Source organism: Schistocerca americana, chromosome 1, assembly GCF_021461395.2.
Source record: "Schistocerca americana isolate TAMUIC-IGC-003095 chromosome 1, iqSchAmer2.1, whole genome shotgun sequence".
In the NCBI taxonomy this organism is placed as follows: Eukaryota; Metazoa; Arthropoda; class Insecta; order Orthoptera; family Acrididae; genus Schistocerca; species Schistocerca americana.
The window spans coordinates 856,049,528-856,066,138 of record NC_060119.1 but is presented as its reverse complement, the minus strand read 5'-3'; the positions used below and the strand labels follow the sequence as shown (position 1 = coordinate 856,066,138).

General features: G+C 44.8%; 1 protein-coding gene across 1 annotated transcript in view; it reads left to right on the top strand.

Annotated features, from left to right (window-relative positions):
- The window catches only part of LOC124594668 (sodium channel protein Nach-like), a 104,218-nt gene that overhangs the window by 68,370 nt on the left and 19,237 nt on the right, over positions 1-16,611 (top strand). Inside the window, 3 exon segments of the mRNA XM_047133039.1 lie at positions 5,047-5,100; positions 7,844-8,012; positions 16,113-16,219. Coding sequence (XP_046988995.1) covers positions 5,047-5,100; positions 7,844-8,012; positions 16,113-16,219 — 330 coding nt within the window.

Here is a 16,611-nt window from a genome sequence, read left to right as displayed (position 1 = left end):
CCTTAATTGGGCAGGTAGGTTAGAAAATTTAAAAAGGGAAATAAATAGGTTAAAGTTAGATATAGTGGGAATTTGTGAAGTTCGGTGGCAGGAGGAACATGACATTTGGTCAGTTGAATACAGGGTTATAAATACAAAATCAAATAGGGGTAATGCATGAGTAGGTTTAATAATGAATAGAAAAATAGGAATGCGGGAAATCTACTACAAACAGCGTAGTGAACGCATTATTGTGGCCAAGATAGACACGAAGCCCACGCCTACCACTGTAGTACAAGTTTATATGCCAACTAGCTTCGCAGATGACGAAGAGATTGATGAAATGTATGATGAGATAAAAGAAATTATTCAGATAGCTAAGGGAGACGAAAATTTAATAGTCATGAGTGACTGGAATTCGGTAGTAGGAAAAGGAAGAGAAGGAAACGTAGTAAGTGAATATGGAATGGGGGTAAGAAATGAAAGAGAAAGCCGCCTGGGTAGAATTTTGCACAGAGCATAACTTAATCATAGATAACACTTGGTTCAAGAATCATGAAAGAAGGTTGTATACATGGGAAGAGGCCTGGGGATACTGGAAGGTTTCAGATAGATTATATAATGGTAACACAGAGATTTAGGAACCAGGTTTTAATTGTAAGACATTTCCAGGGGCAGATGTGGACTCTGACCACAATCTATAGGTTATGAACTGAAGATTAAAACTGAAAAAACTGCAAAAAAGTGGGATTTTACGGAGATGGGACCTGGATAAACTTAAAGATCCAGAGGTCGTAGAGATTTTCAGGGAGAGCATTAGGGAACGACTGACAGGAAAGGGGGAAAGGAATACAGTAAAAGAAGAATGGGTAGCTTTATGGGATGAAATAGTGAAAGCAGCAGAGGATCAAGCAGGTAAAAAGACGAGGGCCAGCAGAAATCCTTGGGTAACAGAAGATATATTGAATTTAATTGATGAAAGGAGGAAAGATAAAAATGCACTAAATGAAGCAGGAAAAAAGGAATACAAACGTCTCAAAAATGAGATCTACAGGAAGTACAAAATGGCTAAGCAGGGATGGCTAGAGGACAAATGTAAGGATGTAGAGGCGTATATCACTAGGGGTAAGACATATGCTGCCTACAGAAAAATTAAAGAGACTTTTGGAGAAATGAGAACCACTTGTATGAATATCAAGAGCTCAGATTGAAACTCAGTTCTAAGCAAAGAAGGGAAACCAGAAAGGTGGAAGGAGTATATAAAGGGCGATGTACTTGAGGACAATATTATAGAAATGGAAGAGGATGTAGATGAAGATGAAATCGGAGATATGATACTGCGTGAAGAATTTGACAGAGCACTGAAAGACCCGAGTCGAAAGAAGGACCCGGGAGTAGACAACATTCCATTAGAACTACTGACAGCCTTGGGAGAGCCAGGCCTAACAAAACTCTACCATCTGGTGAGCAAGATGCATGAGACAGGCGAAATACCCTCAGACTTCAAGAAGAATATAATAATTACAGCCCCAAAGGAAGCAGGTGTTGACAGACGTGAAAATTACCGAACTATCAGTTTAATAAGCCACGGCTGCAAAATACACGACTTTTGTACAGACGAATGGAAATATTGGTAGAAGTCGACCTCGGGGAAGATAAATTTGGATTCCGTAGAAATGTTGGAACACGGGAGGCAATACTGACCCTACCACATACCTTAGGAAATAAATTAAGGAAAGGCAAACCTACGTTTCTAGCATTTGTAGACTTAGAGAAAGCTTTTGACAATGTTGACTGGAATACTCTCTTTCAAATTCTGAAGGTGACGGGGGTCAAATACAGGGAGCAAAAGGCTATTTACAATTTGTACAGAAACCGATGACATTGTAATTCTGTCAGAGACAGCAAAGGACTTGGAAGAGCAGTTGAACGGAATGGACAGTGTCTTGAAAGGAGGATATAAGATGAACATCAACAATAGCAAAATGAGGATAATGGAATGTAATCGAATTAAGTCGGGTGATGCTGAGGGAATTAGATTTGGTAATGAGACACTTAAAGTATTAAATGAGTTTTGCTATTTGTGGAGCAAAATAACTGATGATGGTTGAAGTAGAGAGTATATAAAATGTAGACTGGCAATGGCAAGAAGAGCGTTTCTGAAGAGAAATTTGTTAACATCGAGTATAGATTTAAGTGTAAGGAAGTCCTTCCTGAAAGTATTTGTATGGAGTGTAGCCATGTATGGAAGTGAAACATGGACGATAAGTAGTTTGGACAAGAAGAGAGTAGAAGCTTTCGAAATGTGGTGCTACAGAAGAATGCTGAAGATTAGATGGGTAGATCACATAACTAATGAGGAGGTACTGATTAGAATTGGGGAGAAGAGAAATTTGTGGCGCAACTTAATTAGAAGAAGGGATCGGTTGATAGGACATGTTCTGAGGCGTCAAGGGATCAACAATTTAGTACTGGAGGGCATCGTGGAGGGTAAAAATTGTAGAGTGAGACAAAGAGATGGATACACTAAGCAGATTCAGAAGGATGTAGGCTGCAGTAGGTACTGGGAGATGAAGAAACTAGCAGAGGATAGAGTAGCATGCAGAGCTGCTTCAGTCTCTGGACTGAAGACCACAACCACAACACAACTGAATAATGTAATAAGAGCTCATTGGTTTCCGTTAGCCTAGTCAAAAGCTTATTATATTCCATCCAGCTCTGCAATTTCATTTCAGGTTGATCTCTGGCTCTAGTTTCCTCAGTATTAAAGTAGTAATAAGATATGAACTAACACACCCAATGCTGTTCCAGATCGTTTAACGCTGTTGGGAATGTACATTCAGAAAAAAATCGGAATATTACATAATAGTCCGACAGCGATCAGTGTCAAAATTAGTAACACAGTAACATTTGGTATAAAGTTTCTTTTCTTCTACAGATGATAGTTGGACCTGCAAAAGTTCTTATTGTGGCGGGGGCCGCTTTGGCGTATTGTAAATGTGCATAGTCAGAGACAAATAGCGTGAACTGCATCAGCAGTGATGAAAGTGATGTTGAAGATGATGTTGACACTTCGATATGCGACACAGCTGAGGAAACTTTTTACTGATACCGTTACAAAAATGTAACATTAAACAAAACACAGTGAAGGCAGTATTTTAACATATTACTTTATCTTAGTCGACAAAGTTTTTCCGTGTGAGTCATAACATTACTGTAATCTTCTGGTGTACAAATACTGAATTAAGCTGTAAATGTAAACTTGTAAACGCATCAAATCTTCAAACCTTATAATTTTTTACTAAGGAATAATTAATTATTTTCTGTATTCTTTGGAAGATTTCAAAATCTTGAATAAAATTACGCCATAAAAAAGTTGCTTAAGGATGTCAAAGTGACACCCAGCAAAATTAGCATTCCTGAGTATCACTTTATCATACACTCCTGGAAATTGAAATAAGAACACCGTGAATTCATTGTCCCAGGAAGGGGAAACTTTATTGACACATTCCTGGGGTCAGATACATCACATGATCACACTGACAGAACCACAGGCACATAGACACAGGCAACAGAGCATGCACAATGTCGGCACTAGTACAGTGTATATCCACCTTTCGCAGCAATGCAGGCTGCTATTCTCCCATGGAGACGATCGTAGAGATGCTGGATGTAGTCCTGTGGAACGGCTTGCCATGCCATTTCCACCTGGCGCCTCAGTTGGACCAGCGTTCGTGCTGGACGTGCAGACCGCGTGAGACGACGCTTCATCCAGTCCCAAACATGCTCAATGGGGGACAGATCCGGAGATCTTGCTGGCCAGGGTAGTTGACTTACACCTTCTAGAGCACGTTGGGTGGCACGGGATACATGCGGACGTGCATTGTCCTGTTGGAACAGCAAGTTCCCTTGCCGGTCTAGGAATGGTAGAACGATGGGTTCGATGACAGTTTGAATGTACCGTGCACTATTCAGTGTCCCCTCGACGATCACCAGTGGTGTACGGCCAGTGTAGGAGATCGCTCCCCACACCATGATGCCGGGTGTTGGCCCTGTGTGCCTCGGTCGTATGCAGTCCTGATTGTGGCGCTCACCTGCACGGCGCTGAACACGCATACGACCATCATTGGCACCAAGGCAGAAGCGACTCTCATCGCTGAAGACGACACGTCTCCATTCGTCCCTCCATTCACGCCTGTCGCGACACCACTGGAGGCGGGCTGCACGATGTTGGGGCGTGAGCGGAAGACGGCCTAACGGTGTGCGGGACCGTAGCCCAGCTTCATGGAGACGGTTGAGAATGGTCCTCGCCGATACCCCAGGAGCAACAGTGTCCCTAATTTGCTGGGAAGTGGCGGTGCAGTCCCCTACGGCACTGCGTAGGATCCTACGGTTTTGGCGTGCATCCGTGCGTCGCTGCGGTCCGGTCCCAGGTCGACGGGCACGTGCACCTTCCGCCGACCACTGGCGACAACATCGATGTACTGTGGAGACCTCACGCCCCACGTGTTGAGCAATTCGGCGGTACGTCCTCCCGCATGCCCACTATACGCCCTCGCTCAAAGTCCGTCAACTGCACATACGGTTCACGTCCACGCTGTCGCGGCATGCTACCAGTATTAAAGACTGCGATGGAGCTCCGTATGCCACGGCAAACTGGCTGACACTGACGGCGGCGGTGCACAAATGCTGCGCAGCTAGCGCCATTCGACGGCCAACACCGCGGTTCCTGGTGTGTCCGCTGTGCCGTGCGTGTGATCATTGCTTGTACAGCCCTCTCGCAGTGTCCGGAGCAAGTATGGTGGGTCTGACACACCGGTGTCAATGTGTTCTTTTTTCCATTTCCAGGAGTGTATAAAAGGAGAAAAAATTTTTATAGCAAATGTTACGGTTCGGGTCTGAAGCTGCGCGCCTACAAGGTTTTCACGGACATGTATCATTTAGCGGACACCAAAAATTTGAGAGGTACAGAGTATTCAGAAAATAAGTGTGATGCTATAAAAAATTAAGAATTTGTGCAGCAAAAGTTTCTTAACATTTGATAACTTGAGCTTTTCTGTATTTCAGGCAACACAAGAGAGTGTAATGTACTGGACATACAATGCCTCTCAAAGTACAGAGGTAAGTGATCTTCCTGAAGCGTACGAACGAAATAAGATTTTATTCCCTCTACTTAATTGTGTTAAAGATATTTCCTTACCATATATATATATAATAGTTCCCAGTGCTGTACCTCTTACAACCCCATATGGTCCGCACAAGCAGGACAGTGGTGCTGTTTGTGGTTAGTTCGTGGGAAATACAGAAGTAACTCACACCTTTGGAGGGATAACTGCGACGTGTAGCCGAAAATAAAACCTACTTTTCCATCCTCATAGACTCACTAAGCCACAGACATAGATTGTGACCTATTTCATCTGCGTGCCTTCAGTAACAACCACCAAGGAAACAGTGACACTGAAACAGATTGCTTCACATATCTTTCACAAATTAAAGAGTTTAATGCGTTCCTAGTTGTCGCTGACTGTTTTTGCTCGTAAACATTTGGAAAACCCATTCAGTTGTCGGAGCTATTGTTTGCGCTACACCATATAGTTTGTGCAGAGACCTACAGAGCCGTACACCGTCCGAATGTAATCAAGTAGCGCTCTACGTGCACCCGTTAATGTATCAGATAACGGGGGAAAGTCACAGTTGGGCTGAATATACGAAATAGTTACAGTTATTTTCGTGTAACTTATACTCATGGTCTAACGTGTTCGTACTCTTGTATATTTCGAGGATAACAGAACTCATACAAAATTACGTCCATCTTATCATAATTATGACTGATGTCTGCACTTTGGCAGGTCCTTCTAGAATCATAAAAATTTTAATACAGGTCATCGATTTAATATAACTACGCTGGGTGACGTATAAGCAAAATAACGATATTTTTTCATAACATTCTTTTGCAGTTGATCCGTCGTCACATTAAAGATCGTGTTTTATATTTAGGATGTTATTTTCTTCAAGGCTTGTTTCAAGTGTAAAGGAGAAAAGCCCTCTTTAGAGAAATATTGTGTCGATAACAAATACCAATATTTAACTTTTTTGGTAGCACGAGTCACAGTTAAATAAATATCCGAAACCTAGTTTCCCCGGAGACTGTGCGTTACGAAACTCATTTCTTGAAACTAGCGTTGCGAAAACTAGTTTCGTAAATGGCTGTGTATATTGCGGCATCAATGTACGAGGGTAATCCCAAAAGTAAGGTCTCCTATTTTTTATAAGTACATAGACCTGTTTATTTCTAAAATGGTTTACATCAGTTTACAGCTTGAACATTTAGCAATTTTTTCGATATAATCACCATTTCTGTCGATGCATTTTTGTAGAGGCTGTGGCAGTTTTTGTATGCCCATGTCATACCAGCTCGCCACCATGCTGTTCAGAAAGTTATGAACCTCTTCTTTCACCTCGTCATCGGAGCTGAATCGCTGGGACCACAATTAACGCTGACAGGTACTGTGGGACTCCGAAAAAACTCAAACGCGCAATTCAGTACCGGAGAAGAGGAATGTTGAGCAAGAGCGTACATATTCTCCATGACAACGCTCGCCCACACATAGCTCAGCAAACCGTTGCTCTCCTGCAACAGTTTCAGTGGAACATAGTCACTCACGCACCCTATAGTCCTGACTTGGCGCCCAGTGACTATCACCTGTTTCCTCGTTAAAAGAACCTTTTACCGGAAAGCGATTCAGCACCGACGACGAGGTGAAGGTCATCTGACCAGACCACGACTTTCCAGTCGTCTAGGGTGCAACCGATATGGCCAGGAGAGGCGCTGCAGGCGATGTCTTAGCAAACACACTCACGTCTGCAGCCTGCTACCACAGCCTCCTAACGCCGCTTTTCGCCGCATTGTCCTAACGGATACGTTCGTCTTACGCCCGACATTGATTTCTGCGGTTATTTCATGCAGTGTTGCTTGTCTGTTAGCACTGACAACTCTACGCAGATGCCGCTGCTCTCGGTCTTTAAGTGAAGGCCGTCGGCCACTGCTCTGTAATGCCCAAAATTTGGTAATACCTGAAATGTGGTATTCTCGGCACACTCTTGACTCTGTAAATCTCACAATATTGAAATCCCTAACGGCTTCCGAAATGGAATATCGCATGTGTCTACCTGCAAATACCATTCCGCGTTCAAAGTCGGTTGATTCCCATCGTGCGACCATAATCACGTCGGAAACCTCTTCACTTGAATTATAGGAGTACAAATGACAACTCCACCAATGCGCTGCCCTTTTATACCTTGTGTGAGCGATACCACCGCCATCTGTATGTGTCCATACCGCTGTCCCTTACTTTTGCCACACAAGTGTAGCCTATATATGCCTCTCATGTGCGATGTGAGGTGAGCGACTTGGCGATAGCGGCGAACCAGTCTGGCCCCATTATATAACTAGTAAGTGATGGACCATGACGTGGATGACTGCGCGGAGTGGCCGCGCGGTTTGGGGCGTCACGTCACGGATTGCGCGGCCCCTCCCGCCGGAGGTTCGATTGCTCCCTCGGGCATGGGTGTATGTGTTGTCCTTAGCACGAGTTAGTTTAAGTAGTGTATAAGTTTAGGGACCGATGAACTCAGCAGTTTGGTCCCTTACGAATTCACACACATTTCAACATGACATAGATTATATAGAAAATGAACAGATTTGACAGATAATTCGTACTATTAACTCTAAATACATTTCTATTAGGAGACGTGATGGAATCTTCTGCGGAGATTTGGTCAACAAATCTCTGAACAGGATATAACGTTTTGCAAACTTTGGGTCGCTACGGCACTTATCCGCCCGCCGTGTTGTGTTTTGCAGAGAAGTGGCTGACGCTTCGGCCCACCGACGACATCGCAGGCCTGGAGGCGGAGCGGGAGGACTCGATATCGTGCGTCGAGTGCCGGCCCGCGTGCACTGACACCGCCTACAGCCTGCAGTCCACCTTCTCGCCCATCATGGCCCACCACGACCACGGCTCCCAGTTCCTGTACGTTCACGGAATTATGTTGTTTGCAAAACTAGTGAAATTTCCCAGGGTAAGCAATTTGTGTGAAACATAGCTTGCTTTTGAAATGTCATGAGGTATTCGGCCTGGTGGCGTCGTCCAAATGGTGCTATATTTTGGCAAGTTTACTTGTCATCTTAAGGAGGTTCTGATTTTTTTTTTCTTTATTGTATTTTCCCTTTATACAAACGTGGGCCGGCAGCGACGTACAGATGCCGCTCTTCGGCCAGCAGAAGAAACATATAGCGAACATGGAGACATAGAAAACGAAATACATGAATGTTAGAAACAGAAGACACACGCAAGAATAGAAATGAAGGCGTTCGTCGGAAGGCACTGGTTTCAGAAACAAGGTCCACAGTGCACACAAACGAAGGTAATCCGTTTTACACTCGAACGAAGGAGCACACCGAAGACAACACTAACTCACAGAAACAAAGAAAACACCGTTGCACTAAACACTGGTGACGATCTTTGGCACAGAAAACACTGAACACACTTGATGAGATGGGGGGGGGGGGCTGCCACTTGGTGTAGGGAACACAAGGGGGGGAAGGGGGGGAGAAGACAGTGGGAAAGAAGAAGAGGGAGGGGAGGGGAGTGGGTAGGGTCAGGTGTGGAAGCCCATGAGGGGGGAGGAAGCGGGAAAAATGGGAGAGGGGAGGTGGGAGGAAGAAAGGATGGTGAGAAAGAGAAGCGAGGGAGCCCTGGAGGAAAGGGGGGAAAGGGGAGAGGGAGGGGAGGGTTAGAGCTGGTAGGAGGGGTATGTAGAAGGAACAAGGACATCATCAGGTAGGGGGAGTTGGCAGAAGCCACCTTGGGCAAGGGTATGGAGAGTGTGAAGATGGAGATCAGGTGGGATGCAATGGTACAGGCATGGCAGTGGGGTGGGGTGGGAGAGGATGGGAGAGACAAGCAGGCGGGGAGGATCAACTTGCGGGAGGTGTAAAGGACCCGTATCCATTCGAGGAAAATGAATTGCAGGAAGGGAATCAAGTTTTATAGCATCCGCATGGGGATGGGAGACAGATGCAATAGGTGAGGCGGAGTGCAAGGCATTCCAGAATTTGGAGGGACTTGTACTAGGTGGGAGGGGCGGATATCCATGCAGAGTGGGCATAGCAAAGGATGAGGCGGATGAGGGATTTATAGGTGTGGAGGATGGTGGAGGGGTCCAAACCCAATGTTCGGCCAGATAGGAATTTAAAGAGACAGAGTCAGGTATGTGCCTTGGCTTGCACTGTCCGGAGATGGGGGCTCCAGGAAAGGTGGCGGTTGAGGATGACACCACAGTACTTGAGGATGGTGGTGAGGTTAATGGGAGAGCCATATATGGTAAGGCAAAAATGCAGGAGACAGAAGGAAGGGGTGGTGTTGCCTATGACGATTGCCTGGGTTTTTGAAGGATTGACCTTGAGCAGCCACTGGTTGGACCAAGCGGTGAATAGGTCAAGGTGGCATTGGAGAAGGCGCTGGGAGCGTTGGAGGGTGGGAGCGAGGGCAAGGAAGGTGGTGTCATCAGCATACTGGAGAAGGTAGATGGGGGTTGGGGTGACGGCATGGCCACCGTATAGAGGAGGGAGAGAAGAGGGGAGAGGGGAGAGGATGGAGCCTTCGGCACACCGGCAGAGGATTAGAAGGTATAGGAGTCTGTATTGTGGAGGGTAACATAGGAAGGGCGATGAGAGAGGAAGGAGGCGATCAGTCATAGCCACATTCTAGGTTGAGGGAGACGAAGATGGTGGAACGACGGGAATTCGGTTGGTCCGAGAGGAGGTGAGTGAGATACAGGAGAAGGTCATCAGCTGAGAAGGAGGAGCGGAAGCCACATTGGGTAAGGGGGAGGAGGTGCAGGTGGAGGTGTTGGTGGATGTGGCTGGTGAGGATGAACTCCAAAACCTTGCTGAAGACCGAGGTGAGGCTGAGAGGATGGCAGGAGGAAACATCAGGAGGCAGTTTGTCAGGCTTGGGGAACATCAGGATCCGGGAGGTTTTCCACAGGTCGGGGTAGAAACCAGTAAAGAGGATCACATTATAAAGACTGGCTAGGATGGTAAGGAAGGAAATGGGAGCCTCACGGAGATGGTGGTAGGTGACAGTCATGACCGGGAGCGGTGTTGCATTTAGTGTGAAGTGTGGCTACCGTGTCTTGAGTGGTGATGGGGGTGTTGAGATCTGTGTGTGGGATCTTGTCCAAGTACTGGAAGCCAGGAGCGAGTGGAGGGGCAGAGGTGTCGGTCCGATCGCGAACGTCGGGAAGAGGAGAGGTTCTGATGAATGATGTGTCTCATATACCCACTCTCTCTCGCTGTCGATCTCGGGTCTTTGGTACCCGTGGTGGCACGGGCGGTGAGGTGGGTGGGGATGTACGCGGCCAGGACAGGAGTTGTGGCCCGCAGTCTGTGTGTCCCCACTGGAGGTGTCAGAACGCCGCTGATGCGGAGGCAGCCAGTCTAAAGCCGTCCCCAAACGGGACGAGGCATCTAATGTGGATGTGGACTCGGACGGGACATCCGACCTCACCAGAGAGAGCGCTGTGCACGCACGGGACGACCTGGTTAACGTGACTCTGCTCTCAGAGCACTTCAACGGTCTTTATTTGGCTCTCAGATCACACGGTTTCTTTACGAAAATGACACACGTAAAATAAATTCTGGATTCGTCGATGACTTGAATAGCGAACATTACATAATAGTGTACAACGATCTGTGATACATACTAGTAGGAGTTATTCGTTAAGTCAGATTAATTTTCACCCCATTTTCGGTTTTAAATGGAATATGGTTAAGCTATAGTGTCTCATGCATAATATCCATATTCTAGGTGTTGCATTGACTCCCAACACTGAAATGACGTATTCCTTCACATATATTTCGAGATTGAAATTCCTTTCATAATTTCATATGAATGGAAAAGGATATATTTTTCGAAGATTCTCACCATCATTGAAAGAGACGTTTACCGGCGAGATACAAACCTGAGGAAGTCCGTAAAATCATAGATAGGTTATATATTTCGCAGAATGTTTCATAATACCAAAAACTTCGTATGTAACTAGTGTTTTCCTGCTGACATAGACTGCCAGTCACGTTAAGATTTCTAGACACTGGGTAAACATTCCAGAATCGTAGAAAATTCATTATTCATAATAAATAACATCGATTTTTGAGACAATGCTTCTATTAAAAAAATTGAAAAGACCCAAAATCTTATAGAAAACAAAATCTTAAGAAAAATTGAAGGGAGTGCACACGAACCTGCTACCGTTGTCGTCACAGCTCATGATGCCACAACGCTTCCGATTCCTTTATTACATTTATTTTTCGTCTCTTCTTGAAATAAGGAGTAAAGTTTTCTTGTAGTAGCAAAACAAAACCTACAACGTGGGTAAAATGATACAGGTAAATTCATAAAGCAAATAAAAATTTATATTGTGTGAAAATTGGGCGATGTTCTTAATAAAATAAAATATTTCTGGAAAACGTAAGTAAGTGGACTGGTAGGAAGATATATTTGCTCAGCAAGGGTGACAACATACAAATTTCAGCAGTTAGTATAAACTATTCTGGAATGGAGTTGCGCTAGAATATTGTTCATACCCCAGGTATTTTGGGGTCACTTTCGACCTTACACTCACCTACAAGGAACATTGTCTTAAGGTGAAGCAGAAACTGCCTTCTTCGGAAACTGGCGGGATCGAATTAGGGTACACATTCACAAACATTAAGAACAACAGCTCTTGCCTTATGATATTCTGCAGGAGAGTTTGCTAGCCCAGTGTGGTACAATTCAGTGCATGCAAAGCAGGTTTATGTAGCCTTAAATGACAGCTGTAGGATTGTCACAGGCTGCCTAAGGCCAACCCCCACGGACAAAGTTCAATGTCTCGCTGGAATTGCTCCATGTGACATCAGAAGAGAGGTCGTCAATAACATCGAGAGGCATAAATCAGATACAGTGACCTCACATCCACTGTTTCGACTTCAACCTGCCAAGCCAAGACTGAAGTCCAGGAAGAGTTTCCTAACGACTTCACAGCCCTTAGAAGGATCAGCTGCGGCTACGCGACTCACCAAGTGGAAAGAAAGATGCCTACACCTGTCAAACTAGATGACACCTCAAGAATCCCTACCACCTGGACACATGGAGAAGTGGGGCAACTGAAAGTCCTTGAACAGACCACGGACCGAAGTCGCAAGATCGAGGGACAATCTCCTTAAATGGAACTTCCAACTGCCAACACAACACTGTGCGAATGCGGTGAATTACAGACAACCCGGCATCTCTTCAAATGTAACTCATGCCCAACCAGCTGTTGCATAAAGGACTTAACGTCTACAGCACCCGATGCTATCAAAGTTGCCCAATTCTGGGTGAATACTGTATAGTTTTCTTCGTATGTATTGTATATGTGTCCATTTTAGTGTACCTCTGACACGAATAAAGATAGAAAGCATCAAATATTCGGTGATGAGGACGAAAACAAGGAGAACAAACAGAAAAAAATCCAAGTCATCGTTCAATATGCCCTAGACAAGTATGTTCCGAATAAGGTTTTAAGGGACGGAAAAGATCCACCATGGTTTAATAGCCGTGTTAGAAAAGCGCTACTTGAACAAAGAGCACTTCATCTCATATTCAAGAGAAGTAAAAACCCAGCTGACAAACATAAGCTGAACGAAGCGGAAATGAGCGTAAAGAGAGCAATGAGAAGCGTTCAATGATTTTGAAAGTAAGACGTTGTCAACCGACCGGAGTAGGAACCCTAAGAGATTTTGGTCTTATGTAAAATCAGTAAGTGGGTCAAACTCATCTATTCATACTCTCAGCGACCACACCGTCATCGACACGGAAGGTAACAAAGAGAAGGCCGAAATACTGAATTTGGTCTTCCGAAGTTGTTTCACCGCGGAAGATCGTAACACTGTCCCTCCTTTCGATCGTCGTACGAAAACCGAAATGGCAGATATTGAGATAACCGATCGCGGAATTGGAAAGTAGCTACAATCGCTTAGCTGTTGTAGAATAATGGAACATGTTTAATGCTCAAGAATTATGACGGTTTTGGAAAATGAACATCTCTATAAAAATCAACATGAATTTCGCAAACAGAGATACTGCGAAACTTAGCTCGCTCTGTTCCTGTGTGAGTTTCATAGTGCAGTGGACAACGGAGCTCACGTTGATGCTGTGTTCCTTGATTTCAGGAAAGCATTTGACACCGTCCCGCATTGCCGTTTAACGAAAAAAATGCGAGCTTATACAGAGTATCGAAGCAGACCTGCGACTGGATTAAAGACTTTCTTGCAGGTAGAACTCAACACGTTGCTCTTGACGGAACAAAATCGCCAGATGTAAAGTTAATATCCGGAGTACCATATGGAAGTTTGATAGGACTGTTGTTGTTCACAATATATAAAAATGATCTAGTAGAAAGCATCGGAGGCTCTTTAAGGCTATTCGCAGACGATACAGTTGTCTATACCAAATTAGCAACGCCAGAAGATAACAAGAATTTGCAGGCTCTGGCAGTTGACCCTGGACGTAAATAAATGTAACATATTGCGCATGCATAGGAAAAGTGGTATTACTTTTTTCATTACTATGAAAAAGACAAAAATTTGCAAGTTATACCTACAATATTTATTAGCTTTTCATAGTAGTTCTGAGATCGATAAGAAATCTAGAAATCCTACAAAAACATAGTTCACAAATTTACTGCAAAAATGTTCATAATTATGAACCATCGAATAGTTGGAATCGGTAAGTAGAATTGACCCCAATAGGTCAATTCTAGTTATCGATTCATTAATTAGATAGTTTTTGTTCAGCGCCCTGCATCGCTAATGCTGGAATTCAATATGGTGTTAGCCCACCCTTAGCCTTGACAGCTTCCACTTTCGCAGTCATGCGTTCAATCAGGAGCTGGAAGGTTTCTTGGGGAATGGCAGCCCATTCTGCACGGTGTGCTGCACTAAGGAGAGGTATCGATGTCGGTCGGTGATTCTTGGCACGAAGTCGGCGTTCCTAAACATCCCAAAGGTGTTCTATAGGATTCAGGTCAGGACTCTGTGCAGGCCAGTCCATTACAGGGATGTTATTGTCGTGTAACCACTCCGCCAAAGGCCGTGAATTATGAACAGGTGCTCGATCGTGTTGAACGATGTAATCGCCATTCCCGAATTGCTGTTTAACAGTGGGAAGCAAGAAGGTGCTTAAAACATCAATGTAGGCCTGTGCTCAAGCAAAACAGCAAGGGGTGCAAGCCCCCTCCATGAAAAACACGACCACACCGTAACATCACCGCCTCCGAATTTTACTGTTGGCACTACACACGCTGGCAGTTGACATTCACCGGACATTCGCCATACCTACACCCTGCCATCGGATCGCCACATTATGTACCGTGATTCGTCACTCCACACAACGTTTTTCTACTGTTAAATCGTCCAATGTTTACGCCCCTTGCACCAGGCGAGGCGTCATTTGACATTTAGCGGCGTGATGTGTGGCTTATGAGCAGCCTCTCGACCATGAAATCAAAGTTTTCTCATCTTCAGCCTAACTTTCATAGTACTTGCAGTGGATCCTGATGCAGTTTGGAATTCCTGTGTGATGGTGTGGATAAATGTCTGCCTATTACACATTACGACTCTCTTCAACTGTAGGTGGTCTTTTGTCAGTCAACTGGCGAGGTCGACCTGTACGCTTTTGTGCTGTTCATGTCCCTTCACGTTTTCACTTCACTATCACATGGGAAACATTGGACCTAGGGATGTTTAGGAGTGTGGAGAAATCTCTCGTACAGACGTAAGACGCAAGTGACTCCTAATCACCTGACCACGTTCGATGTCCATGAGGTCCGCAGAGCGCCCCATTCTGCTCTCTCACGATGTCTAATGGCTACTGAGGTCGTTGATATAGAGTATGTGGCAGTAGACAGGAGCACAATGCACCTAATATGAAAAACGTATTTTTTGAGGGGGGGGGGGTAAGAATACTTTTGATCACATAGTGTTCGCACGGGTGGTGTGTACGTGTACGAGCGCACATTGATATCCGACAATGTCTTCTGGATGTTTCACTTTTTTGCCAGGCAATGTATACTTTGAACAAAAAGAATTACTAGTAACTTTGCCGGTGATTTGTCTAGGAGTACCCATTAATACTCCACATATTGTAAAGTCTGCTATTTTGTCTGAAGAAAGGTGCATAATCACACACAGCTGGCACGCCTGTGAAATTTGGAACATATCACTTGAGTAAGAAAGAACCTTAGACTGTTTCTTGGCAGCTCCATTAAAGCCGCACAGCAAAAGCAGCGGACTCAAGATCTACGTGCTGCCTCTGTTCTGGGAAAATGTCACCTTCAAATGGTAGGTTGATGGACATTTTAGAAAGTCTCTGTTTTGTCCTGACGTGGCAATGTACAACTAGTGGCGACTGCAGCAGCAGCGTGGTCGCACAATCTTATTCGGACAGAAATCCTCTAATTTTACCCACCAGTGTTTCGCTAGAACGATTTGAGATCCCCCAAGCAGTTCTGGCCCAGCCTGCAAGTCCGCTCTTGCTCAGGCAGCCAGATAGATCAGACGTGTTTCCCCCCTGAATTCCTTTGGCGACCTAGGCCAGAAATTGTAAACTTTCTTTTCTATGGTGTTCATCCACCGCCCCAATCAAGACTGGCTGACAGCCTTTCAATTCATCCTGGGACGCCAAAATGTAATCTGAAGACGGAATAAATTCCTGACGGTCTACAAAAGACTTAATCACCTCTCTGAACATTGCCTAAAGATGCCCAGACCTTATCTATCCTAACCTGGCACCTCGTGTAACTGCACTTTTCATGGCGTACTGCAGTGAGTGAAGTTCGCAATCGCTCTTTCATTATGTAATGGAGTGTATGGTGTTTAAAATCTTCCTCACAGACAGTACGTCAGATGTTTTGTGATCTAGTGGAGCGTGAAGTCGTCCCTTTAATAATCAGACATAACTCATTATCACAACTGATTACTGGGATATGTGTTACAATCTTATTCTAAACAACGACAGTTGAGACATTAATACTCATGTCTTTTACAGGGAAGGCATCGAGCTGAAAAACCACAGCGTCTTCCACCTGTTCTTCGGGAGTTCCGATTCTGTGCGGCTGAAACATGACACACTGTACTACTGGTACGATCTCATGAGTGAGTACAAACATAACGCCAAGTTTTCTGAGAAAATGTTGCAGTCCTAAAGTTCTTTGATATTTTGTTGCCGGAATTAATTCTTCTTATTTAAACAGTGCGCAGAATTTTGTTCCCATTGCCATCGTACGATTACTTTTAACAGAAATCAAAGTAGGCCCTTTTGTATTAAGGTACCAGCCCCATGTACTTACCTTACTGACGAAAGAAATCTCAGACATTTAGCTGCAATGGGGCAATGAGCAAGCTGATGGACGACAGACGGAAATTGGTGCTAGATAAGGAGTCGAACCTTGATTATGGAGTTTACGTGAGCAGTCGCCTCGACTGCGCGTTCCCCGTCTGACCCAAATCTCTACACGTCGAAAGCTGCAGACCAGCGCCCCCTGTCC